Source organism: Cupressus sempervirens, chromosome 10, assembly GCF_028749045.1.
Source record: "Cupressus sempervirens isolate cs-2001-9-10 chromosome 10, ASM2874904v1, whole genome shotgun sequence".
Taxonomy (NCBI): domain Eukaryota; kingdom Viridiplantae; phylum Streptophyta; class Pinopsida; order Cupressales; family Cupressaceae; genus Cupressus; species Cupressus sempervirens.
Window position 1 is genome coordinate 584,713,007 of NC_143127.1, and position 12,423 is coordinate 584,725,429.

The 12,423-nt window shown below is 36.3% G+C and overlaps 1 protein-coding gene across 3 annotated transcripts in view; it reads right to left on the reverse strand.

Moving 5' to 3' along the window:
• The window catches only part of LOC149535216 (uncharacterized), a 33,364-nt gene extending 22,627 nt beyond the window's left edge, over positions 1 to 10,737 (reverse strand). For 2 of the 3 annotated variants that reach the window (XM_089803132.1, XM_089803134.1), the window contains exons 1-3: positions 8,759 to 10,690; positions 7,725 to 8,665; positions 7,547 to 7,636 (exon numbers count right to left, since the gene is read on the reverse strand). In XM_089803132.1, the coding sequence (XP_089659258.1) occupies positions 7,547 to 7,636; positions 7,725 to 8,665; positions 8,759 to 8,861 (1,134 nt within the window). In that variant the 5' untranslated portion in view covers positions 8,862 to 10,690. Of the gene's footprint in view, positions 1 to 7,546; positions 7,637 to 7,724; positions 8,666 to 8,758 lie in introns of all 3 variants that reach the window. The other variant, XM_089803133.1, reaches the window with a different exon arrangement.
• Positions 10,738 to 12,423: the final 1,686 nt, after the last annotated feature.

A 12,423-nucleotide genomic window follows, 5' to 3' on the forward strand; every position in this document is an offset into this window, starting at 1 on the left:
CCTTTATCGCTGATTCGATTCACTGATTCACAAAAAAATCGTTTGGCTTGAATCAAATTGTCGAATCGCATGAATCATCGTGATTCTTGGAACTATGGACTTTCAAATATCCCTAGAGAGGAACGCAATCAAGTAGACAGGTTGAATAAAGAACTACAAGCTATCATAAATCAGCCTCGGTATGAAAAGAATACAAGGAAGCGCTAAAAGACATCATCAATACAATGCTTTTGGAAGGGCGATGAGAGATTCCATGGAATTGATACAAAAGGAGTCATAACCAAAGGCGTTTCAGGACAGAAGAGTTGTTGCAAGAAGTATGATCCATCATCAATTCCAACCTCCTAATGCATTGCCACTTCAGATTGCATTTGATGAACAACTCATGAAGATATTTAAAGATAATCTCATTAAACAATCCTTGACTTTGAAAATATGCTTACAAAGCTACACAAGGATGCATGGTTTGGATGACATAAAGATGAAAAAATGGAGGACAAATTCGATGGACCTAGGGTCTATATTGATCCTACATTGTTCACACATGAGTTCAATGTTGATGCAGGTGGGAGGATACATTATCAACTTTGATCTACTGAAGTTGTAGATGATCACCACCCAGTTCTATTCAAAGATGATATGCACCAGCTTGTTTCTTTCCCTGCTCTCAAGTTTGAAAGTTATCAATTTGATTATGGTGATTTGAGAAGGACAACTTGCATTTGCATAGATCATTGACCTCATTAATTACCTCAGTTGTTGGTTTTACACAATTAATTTCCTGAATTCGAATGTGAGTTTGTAAAATTCTTTTCAAAATACAAGTATAAATTTGCAAAATTGATAACTATCACCAATGCCTTTCTATTACTAACATTATGAGAAACCATGTTACGTGTCTTTTCTTGAACCATTTGGCTCAAGAAGTAGCACAGTTTCTCTTTCTGTTTGCTTCAGTTTAGTTGTCTTGTCCAGCTACATTGTTAGTTTGCCTTCAGTCCTTCAACTTACAATTGCATGGAGGTTCAGTTCTAGTCGTCAGTTTGGCTTGATTTAGGATCAGATTCTAGAATTGCCTTGAGATGTTTGACCCAGGAGGTTTAGTAACTTTGTCATTTAGTTTCTTTTAGTTTAAATGTTGTAGCTCTGGCTAGTTTAGTTAAGTGGGATCCCAAGGTGTAAGAAAGGTAATGTATTATACAGCACACTTTGGTGTTCTCTTGATAGATTGTTCGGTTTATCTCTTAGATATCTCTCTGTGAGATTCTCATGGATTGGAGATTGATTCCTACTAACCTTATTCTTTGATTAGGATTTGTCCTCAATTTAGATTAAGTCAGCTGTTGTATTTAGAACATCTAAGCCTTTCAAATACCATATCTTACACATTTAATCAATTGTTTATTGTAAGTTTCGTAGGAGAAGTTGTCACAAGCTAGGGTTGCCATTGCACCAAAAGATCGACCTGTCAATGCCTGAGACAACCACTAGACTTATGAAATCCACAAGAGGAGGTTAAGCCATGTCGCAATCCCTGTGAGGGATGCTGGCCCACTGCCAACAATGCCCCTCCCAGCATTTCCAACACCTCACTAATCTCTGCCAAGTTAATTTCCAACCACTCATGAATTTATGCCCCTCTGTTTGACTGATTTCCAATCACCATGGGGTTTTTGCCCAAGGTTTAGAGATAATTTTCAAGCATAGTGAAAATTCCACCCTCCCTAGATGGCCACTAGGAATTAGCAACACCAGAGGCAAAACTCTTTAGGGACCCTGAAATTTCAATAAGGGTAAGTGGATAATGATAAATGCACGAACTTAAGAGCATTTGTTGGGCAAATACATAAATAATCAGTTGATTGCAATCAGAAAGCCATTATTTTAAATCTGAAGTTGAAAGTAGCCAAGGTTTATTCATAAGTATCATTAGGATGGTGAAAAGGTACGATTTCTACAAAAGTTAAAAATCACATTTGTGAAGAATAATATTTTGATGTTATTTGTATTCACTGGCATAATTTTAATGCAAGATCCTTCCTATTTTGCTATGATAAATGGAGAATGGAAATTTTGGACAAGGAGGACCAAGGATGCTTGCATGAGGAGTTCAAGTGAAAGGAAGCCTTGCCAACTCAGGATTTCAAGTGAGATGAAAACAAGGGGGAGCTACAATACCAAAGGAAGCATGATACTTCAAGCACCAACAAGTTACAAATGGTTCATCAAGATGGTGATCCAAGATCAAAGGTCAAAGATGAGATGCAAACCTAAGAACAAGATCAAAATGGAATTCAAGAGGCGCAGGATTAAAAGTAAAATGAACAAGCCAACACCTACATACTCAAATTTCCTTCAAAAATCCAAGCTCGATTTGAAGGATCCAACTACAAGAAGCACCTCGTTACTTCTGAAGGACATTGGCCAATATATCAAGATTTCAAGTATATGCAAATTCAAGCAATTCACAATGAAGAACGTCAAAAAAGCATAGAAAGTTCATGAAAATAAAACAATTTGGGAACACGAGCCATCTATTGAAGATTGAAAAACGTTGAGCAACAATATATATTGCTAGAGAAGCAAAGACTTCTTAATGAAGATGGGGAAGTTGAATTGAATAAGTTTATAAGATAAGCATGTTGAGGTGGCACCATTCATCTTCAACCAATCAGAAGACTTCAGTTTCACATGTCCAAGTTCATTCAATCAAATTAAGTTGGCATGTGGAATGCATTTAATGTCTTCACTTAACGAAATTCCTCATTGGTTCTTAAAGCAATATAATTTTCTCATTGGCCTATGTGTTGGTGCCCTATTGTAATTAGATAGGCCTTTAAAGTTTGTAGTTGGTAGTCTTACTAGGGCTATGTTGGAAAAATCTTGGCCATTGATATCAAATAAATCGTGATCATTCATTATATTTAGAACCAATATATAAGGCTTGCTCTTCTCATCTGTAAAGAATAGATTGGCAGCAACTGCTGCTATAACACTACCAAAATAATTCCTAATTCATTGTTGTTATTATGGTGAATACTTCTGTTACTTTGGAGTTATGTTTTCTACGTTTCCTCACGGCAAAGTAGAATTTATTTATGTTGAATAAAAAAGTTGAGTACATAGATGGAAGATTTCTTGTTGGTGAATTATGGTGAAGCTTATGTTCATACCTTGGTCCTTTTGGTACTTGTTGATTGCAATTAGCAATGTAAGGTTGGTCAATACTAAATGCATGCACTTCTTCAATTGGAAATTTTCATTTGGATTTTGCCATCATTCGGCATTTGAATGAGTGTTGACAATATAAAAATCATTCACCCATCCTTAGAAGATTGCATCCTCTTTTCCATAGTTAATTTAGAGAAGCAGTGGTTTAGCCTCACTTCGTTATCAACATTGTTATGCTTGATAGATTAGCTTAGATCTCTAAACCCAGTTCTCTCTTGCAATTTCTTTGCTAGAAGTAGTTTATGACCTCAAATTGAAAAATTATTCACATTTGCAAAGTTGATGTTGCATTAAATGATTATGTAAGTCCCTCCATGGTTACAAGAAAACCACATCATAGAATTGAGTTGTGTCCAACAAAAATTGGAACCTTAAGAGTCACCTCAATGATTTTTTTGCAACCTTAAGCATACATTATTCATCTTGTCATAGAAAGTGGTGTCTTTTTTCAAGAGAGGACTCAATATTTGGAATTTCATCTTGGAATAATAAGTGTTTCATCATGTTGGAGTGGTCACAAAACTCACATAAACAGAAGGCTACAAAGTGTCTCAGATGGGAATTTTCATTAAACCTGCTATAGTTTATGAAGAAGGTTGTAACCCATAACAATGATTCCGATTTTATTTTGCAACTTCCTGTATCAGCTATACAGAGAATAAAGCTATCATTGGCTGGATCTATATAAATAATATAATTCTATCATTTTGCTGCACTTGTTCATCATTTATACTCTCAGTTACAACAGCTACTATTCTATATATTTTACATTCTACAAAATTTGCTTCCCAAATATTTGACAAAATGTTCTTTTTTTCCAAATTGTCTAACTATTTGTTATAATTCCCAGAATTGAAAATAGAAAAATATTTAATTGCTTTATCATTCAAATTGTAAATGCCTATGTAGTTCACTGCTAGATTACCTTGAAATATGAATCTCGATGGCAATGCTACCAAGACATACTTAATTATTTAAATATTTTGTACTATAGATACTGTAGAATTGTACAGCTTGCCACCAGTAAATAAGCATTCCAATCAACCTGTGCTCTCACCCAACCAACATAAAGATATTAGTAATGAAATTGTGAGAGGGTTAATGCATTTCGTTAAATATTTGTTCAAGAAATTACAAACGCTTTTTGAAAGCTTTATTTTTCCAAGCCCGCAGATAAACCATCCTATCTAAGTTTGTATCATATCAACTAACTATGGTTCTGCACTAAAAAACACAGTCTCTCTCCAGTAGGTGATGGGCTCCAACGCCACCACCTCCACCTTCTTTTGCAGCAAATAACCACTTCATCAGCCATGAACATGTACTCCTATCTCTACTTTTCTAGTTTTCTCCATACAACTGAGCTGCACCATGCTCTGTATGAAATCTGTCAAGATGAAGGACATGATAAAGATAATCTCAAGTTTACTTTTAACAGGTGATGCCTTGAACACCTTTGTAAACACAGAATCTAGCCTGGAAATACCCAAGAACGTGAATTGACAACTCTAAATAATTTGAACTACAAAATACATACCCTGCGCAATTCTTCAGGCATTTCATTCCCAAATCTGATTTTGGGACTAATCATGCCCAAGAATTCAAGGTTTTGCTACCAGTTTGATGATATAGATGCCATGTCACCGAGTAAATAATTTGCAATCTCCATTGTCATTGTCAAGCTTAAGACAATGACAGAGATGCATAAGAGCACATTAGTGACATGTCCACAACATATGGTACCTATACAAACATCAGAAAATCATTGTTCCCATAACACTGCATTATTCTACAAATATCAAACCCAAGAAGTGAATGACTACTACGCATAGAGGCATTCTAAAGGAGTGTAGAAGTGTGGATGACTTCTATCTCCAAAATTTGTGAGGTCTCTAGAAGAGACAAAATTTCAAAAGGTATTAGAAGAGACAAATTTGTGAAAGGAATCAAAAAGTCATAAATATTACTTTATACCAACTACAGTATATATATTTGTGAAGTCTCTAGAAGAGACAAAATTGCAGAAGGTATTAGAAGAGACAAAATTGTAAAAGGAATCAAAAAGTCATTAATGTTACTCTATACCAACTACGGTATTTATGTGGCTCAATGTTCACTGAATTTAGGCTCATATAATTTGTACAAGTCATTGTGTCAAACAGCTGAGATAAGTAAAGACAGACATATTAATACTACCCATTGACATACCAAAAGAAAAGTCATTATTGGCTCGTGCTAGTATCACACTACAATTAAAGACTCCAAATCAATATTCACAGCTGCAAGGAATATATCAACACCAAGTACCCTCCATCAAACACATACATCCGCTAGAGAGCTTCATAAACAGCAACTATCTGGTTTCCAATATCATGTCCATAGACTAACATCACCATATCTGTTCACAATAGAGGACGTGGTCACAAAACACCACCAAAGATATATACCTTGGTTGGAAATCAGCAATCTATTAATGCAAGATAAATATAAGGAAAAATAATTGGATGTCATCATTAATCTGTCAACTAGGCAGTAAGGACTGGCTGACAATAATATAAAGGAAAAGTGGATAATAAAAGCAACATAGAACAATAATTAATCTAATCAAACATTATGTACGATCAAACTGGTAATGACTACTGATAATAAATTAAGCAAATGACACAATAAATAATGATAAGAACCAGTTGAAAGACAAAACCATACAGTTGGCTAACAACAATTATTATTAATTCCTAGCCAACAATTAGATAATCAATGACCAATGACTCGCTAATTCATACAGATCGATTAAGTAAGACTCTTAAGTGAAAAGACATGATGGACACAAATGCTGCGACTGGACTAATGTTGAATTATGAAATGATGTGATCGACCTATATAATGAATAAGTGTGGTCTACTAGTGGGCATGAGTCTGGACTCTCAAACAACACAACCCTTCAATAGTAAAGATATTTAAGCGGGTTGAATCCCTCCTCTCTGCATCAGCGAATAAGAAAAAAGGACAAGCATGGTTAGAAGACAGGTTACATGAGCACATTCATATATCCAGGAATCTATATCCATACACCAATTGAATATGTATACACACCATCATGAATCTATCTGTCTCTGCTTAATAATGAAATATGTTCATACAGTTCAATTACAAATGAATGCAAATATTGCATACTGATATGCAGTGATATACACTAAATAGGTTGTTGGTTGTATCTATAGCACAATAAATGCTTTGCGGAGTCGTTGCCTATGACTTAGTTAATATATGAATATATATAGAATGTGGGATTTGATAAAATACCATGTGTTTTATCTCTGATAGCTGTAATTGACCATGATGGAAGAAGTAAAGATTTCTAATTTAGGGAAACAACGATGAGGTCACCTTCTAAGCGCCCCACCTCTTGGTTGGGACAGGGAGTCCTCGTGCCACCAAGGGGGGGCAAAGTGGACTGCCTTTGGGCTTAGCAAGGATAGACTTTCAGGACAACCTGCTGTGAAGACCCCTCACAATCCCCATAACGAGAAATGTATGTTCAATCATTGGAGATAAGTTAGGGGTCATGACATGGAGGAAAACGGCAATATGCACCACATCATATGTATGGCACAGGCCACATGAGGCCAAGAGGGATAGTATATCCACTCTTGGACCTAGGGTAGGAGGTTTCTAGGACACCTCATTTATCCATCTTATCACCTCTATGGTTAATGTCATTGAAATTAATTGTAGCAATCCATTGGTTCAATTTAGATCTCTCATGTATTTTTATTTCTAACTAAAAGAAATCTACCTGTGGCATTACGATTATAAATGTATTCTATGTCACAATCTTGTGCAATTGTGATTTTGGGGCAAAGTTCCAGGGCAAATTAGAAAAGGGACACTACAATTGGTCCCTTCTAAAGAAAGCCACACAAGGCATAAGAGAAACAAATAGCATCCGACTCGAACACTTCAGCTAATCAAATTAAGCAGGGTTATTAAGTGCACGAGAAGAACAAAGTATATAAAATTTAGACAGACGCTTGGTAGAATTTAATGCTGCAATATATCATTAATTTTCCTTCCTTCTTGTCTGTATTTTAGCAGAATGACCTCACATAGGCTGAGTATATTATGCAAAGTAGTAGACGAAAGTGCAAAACTTGTTTTCCATTGGAAATTCAAGAAATTGTGCACTGAACAAATGGCGCTGGATGCTCAGGATAGCATACAGTTTCATAAATAAGACTAAAGAGAAATACAAAATATTGCCAAAATGCATTTTCTTGAAACAGAAAAAAAGCTTAAAAGGGAAATGATTATATACCGTAGTCTTTGGCATTGAAGGTGTCATAGGTATCAGTTGCCGTGATTGCTTCAAGGCCAATTCCTCTAACCTTTGGTTTTCAATAGATAACTGCAGAAGAGATAAAAAAACTACTATGTATTCCAGGCTGTCAAGCAAATAAATAAAATTACGCAGAACACTATGAATTAATTCTGACCTGAGGAGGAGTACGAACTCGAGGAGGGTTCTGCACTAATGCCTCTGCCATATTGAGCCCACTTGAAGACGCTATTGCAGAAGTAACTGAAGAAACAGACAATCCTGTACTGGTTTGCTGAGAAGATGTAAATGGCCCACTGCTACCTCCATTTGAAACAGGGGCATCTGCAAGTGCAGAACTCCATCCATCCGCTCCAAAAGCTAATACATTTACAGATAAGCCTTGACTTGATCCTGTACCAATAGTCAAGTTTGGGGAAGACGCCCTAACAATATTATTATCAGGTAACCCAACAGTCCCTTGGCCATGCCAAATTGAATTTGAACTTGAATTTGATGTCACATTTGAGTGGTTGCCAGCTTGTCTATCATCAGATCCAAGAGATGGGAAGTTCCTATCAAACGCAGCTTTGTTTATGTTACCAACTGCATTTCCCACAGGAAGGGATGTAGTTAAACTTCCCAATTCATTTGCAGATTTCTTTGTCCCATTCTCTATCCTCTTGTTCAAGATCAGTGATGGGGAGCGTTTCAAGGATGCTTCTGATTCATATTTGCTTGAAAAAGATGAGTTAGACCATACATGACTATCGTATCGCTCCTGGCTTTTATCCTTGTAATCTCCTCCAAATGCTTTCTCTCTGTCTCGAAAGTCAAGCTCACGTTCCCAATCCCTTTCTTTATCAATACGTTGCAGATCCCTATCTCGTTCACCACGGAACGATGGATTCCGATTAAAACTAGAATAAGCTCTGTCCCAGTTTGCCCGATCACTTATTCCTCCATTGGAGCTGAGGCCTCTTCGAGAAGACGAAGAAGGAGCTCTGTCTGCCAAAGCGGAGTTGCGTGGAGAGTCATAGTCACTATGACGTGATCCAAAAGAGTTTGAATGCAGAAAATTTCTATATTTAGTGGCTGAAACTTGGAAGTCGCAATCATCTGCACTCAAAGAAATAAACGAAAGAAAATAAGTATTGATTTGAAAGGAAGATTCGGGCATAAATACAGAAGTGATTGAAAAGCACAACAAACCTGAGAATATAGAAGAAGAGGAACTATGAGATGTTGACCCACTTCCGAATCCACCAGTACCTCTCAGCCATTGTGGAACCAAAGCGGGCTCATTTTTATCCATAACTGCTATATACCATGATAAATTTCTTGAATGAATTCCACCATCTGCTAAACTAGTAATGATGCAATCCTAATGCTTTCCCCTAATTACAAAACCAACATCTTCCACGACCGTTTCCCTACTGTAAACCCTCTCTATTAACTGTATTCATGGCCTGCCTTGCACCCTTCACCATACACCCCTTTTGTTTGCAAACATGTAACCAAGCTGTAGAACTTCCTTTCAAATGTAAATATAACGTTTCTTATATCCTTCGAGACGAATCCTTCCTTTTTATTGAATTTCACTGCAAAACGCCTCCTTTTTATTGTATTTCACTTCAGACCCTTCCTGTTCGCCATAATTATAGAATTATAGATTATTCAAATTTACACATACCCCTCTTACAGATAACACACCTGAACCTGTTCGCGGATCAACTTCCAACATTTTATAACAAGTGTACTTTTTCTCAGAGACCTTTGGAAGCAATCTTAAGAAATTCAACCAATCAAGTTGATTTAAGCTTTATTTTCAAAACTTCACTAGGCTTAAGAAATCCCACAAAAAAAATCTGCAGTTAGATGCCGTATAAATTAGACAAAAAATGTTCTGAAAAAAGCACCAACTGTACAAGGTAGGACCAAAAATATCTATACTAGTCCAGCTTATTCACAGGTATATACTCGTTTTACTGTTCTAGTAGACCTCTGAAAAAGGCATTGGCATGAAAATCAATAATCTGCATCCTTGCTATTTTTTCTACCAAATAAAATACTGCATTTAAGCTTCGCTTCAACAGATTACAACATTCTCCCGCGACAGAAATCTCACTGTGAAACCCCTCAATGCGGCAAACAGCTGAATGCTGACAACATGGATACACAAGAATTAACACCTTTCTGTAACAAGTTACCAAAGAATTCCAGGACGTCGTCGAATAACTGAAAGTGATCTCAATCAAGACTCCGCCGCCATAGCTTACATACAATCAAGCTTGGCCACTGATCAGTCTCAATTCTATGCTGCAAACCCTTAATTGTTTCCGCTTCTTCACATTTGCAATCATGTGCAAAACCCTAAGACTCTTTTCCACCTTGCTTCAACAATTAATGTCGTAAAACCCTGAGAGAAGGCAAACTGCTTTCAGCGACAACTGCAATATTATGATGCAAAACCCTAAGATTTATTCGCCCTTCGTTCAACAATTTCCCTGTAATGGAAAACCCTTATGAAAAAAAAAAATTCTCCAACAACTGTAGTGCTTTAGGGCCGATTAAACAAGCCCTTGAAAATCAAATCATCGACGCTAGAAAACAAAAAAACCATTGTGCCCCACCAAACCCTAGCGGCGGTTGCCCAAACCTCACCGTTGAAAGCCACTGCGTCGTACACAACGCTGTGAACTAAATGTAATCTACGATCTCTCAATTTGTGTTGTATTGTCGGACTCAAAAATTACCTGAACAAACTATAATTGTGTAGTGTAAAAAGCCAAAATCAACTTCGAAACTGTGACTTGTGACATAATTACAATTAGTATGCACCCTATCATAAGCCAAATTTTATCTTGGAGGACGAGGAACCTTTATGAAGTGTTCTAGGGTTAGAATGATGTGTAACCTGCATCAAATTTTTCGCCTTGGAAAATTCCTCCTCAAACAACGCGGTTTAAGTGCCTCTTTGCTGGCGTAGATTCTGAGAAATGGAACGGGCAAAAATGTTTGTATAGATTTTTCTACAACTTATTCTTCTTCTCTCCTGCTATGAATGACTATGGGTAACGGTAGAGATTGATTCAGAAGCGCAGAGAACAGAAATTCTTTTTCCTCTCCTTCTGTTTTGTGAATAGAAAATCAAAAACCCACGAGCGGAAATACAAAATAGTCGCCTGTCTAGCCGAGAAATTTTCCCGGCCGCTTTTAAGAAACAAAAATTGTTGTTTTACTTTCGCTGATTGATGTCCCTCGGATTTCACAGATGGGCGGTTAAGGACCTTGTTACGTGGCACTTCTTCTTACGTGTCATGAATCCAGACGTTGCATGTATTCCACGTCTGCTTTTCATGTTTTGCTAAATCAAATCTTTTATTAATAATGAGAATAATTATTATTATTATTATTATGAAATTATGATTTTGAAGCATTAATTTCCACGGATATTGCGTTCCTGGGATTCTTCCCTTTTAAATACTGGAAAGCCCCTTATTATTGGTTTTCAATTTTCGATGCTTCTCTAGTAGCTGTCTTGACCTAATGACCTTTTTAACGCTTTCAATTTTTATTAATGTTTTGTATGCTTTTTTCAAACCTAAAAGAGTATCTTCATCGTATTTTTATCAACTATTCTTATTTGCTATTGTAAATTTTTTTAATGAATAAATCTTATTTAAATTTGTATTGATAAAGTTAAACTATTATGATATTTTAAAAAGGTAAGAAAAGTAGAAAGGTACACACAAGAGTTCTATTATTATGTATTTTGGTTAATTATTATTATTTATTAAATTCAAGTAGATTTGAACTCATGACCTCCCATATAAGAGGTTCACAATTTACCATTGTGTTGTAGGCTCTTGCCTCTCACAAGAGTTTTAGTAAGAGGGTTTAGTTTTAGTATTACAAATGGGTTTAACCTAAAACAAATCATGTAGTTAAAGTCATTCTTGAAGGTGTAGAGGACCATTATTATCCGGTTCTTTTAATCATCCCTAGGTACATCATAAGTAGGGTAATAGAGATTGAAAGCTTCATCTATAGCATTTTCATTTTCATAGTAGTTGCTAGTGAATCAGAAAGATGGCAAGAGGACACGATAAGGGATTGGGATGAAATGGCTTGAAGAAGTCATGAACTAGTTCAATGTCTCAATTTGGCCATAAAATGGGCACTTGGGAGGAGGGATGCTCGCGTGAGTTAAGTATGTCCCCATAGGAAGACCTTGATATAAGAGACACTAAGCAAAATGAGTTAATTTAGGTTCAAGAGTAACCTCTCAAACTCCTTGAAACCTTTTTCTTATGTCACTTGAGAGGATTGCAAGTACTAGCAAGAATTGAGTTGGCTCCTCATTATAGATGAGAAAAGAGTTGGCAATGACCCTTGAAATGTTTGCAGCTCCAAAAAGGAGTGTTTGTATATTGTTTATAATCTTTCCACCATGTCTTAATACTTTGAGCTTCTAGTTTGTGGAGGCTTAATGGAGGAATATAGCCAACAAGCAACTAGTGAGTAGGGTGGTCTTGAGCTACAAGCTTGAAACTAGCCCTGAAATCAAGCTAGGAGAAAAAAACCTTGGTGACAGGATGGATAAAATCCATTTAATACATTATACCTCTTCTTTAAAAATTACAATGCATTAGTCCAAGGGAAATGGGTCAAAGGCCTCCATTGAATGCTAAAGAGTTTAGGACCAAATAATAGAGCAATGATTGATAGAAACCCCAATACAAAAGCCATATCCATTCCAAATTACCTTGCACTTAAGCATCTTATAGGCTTTTGAATGCTTGTGATGACAAAGTACCTTGGATTTAAATAAATTATTTCATGGCGATAATCATTCCAAACTAAAGGCCTTTGCA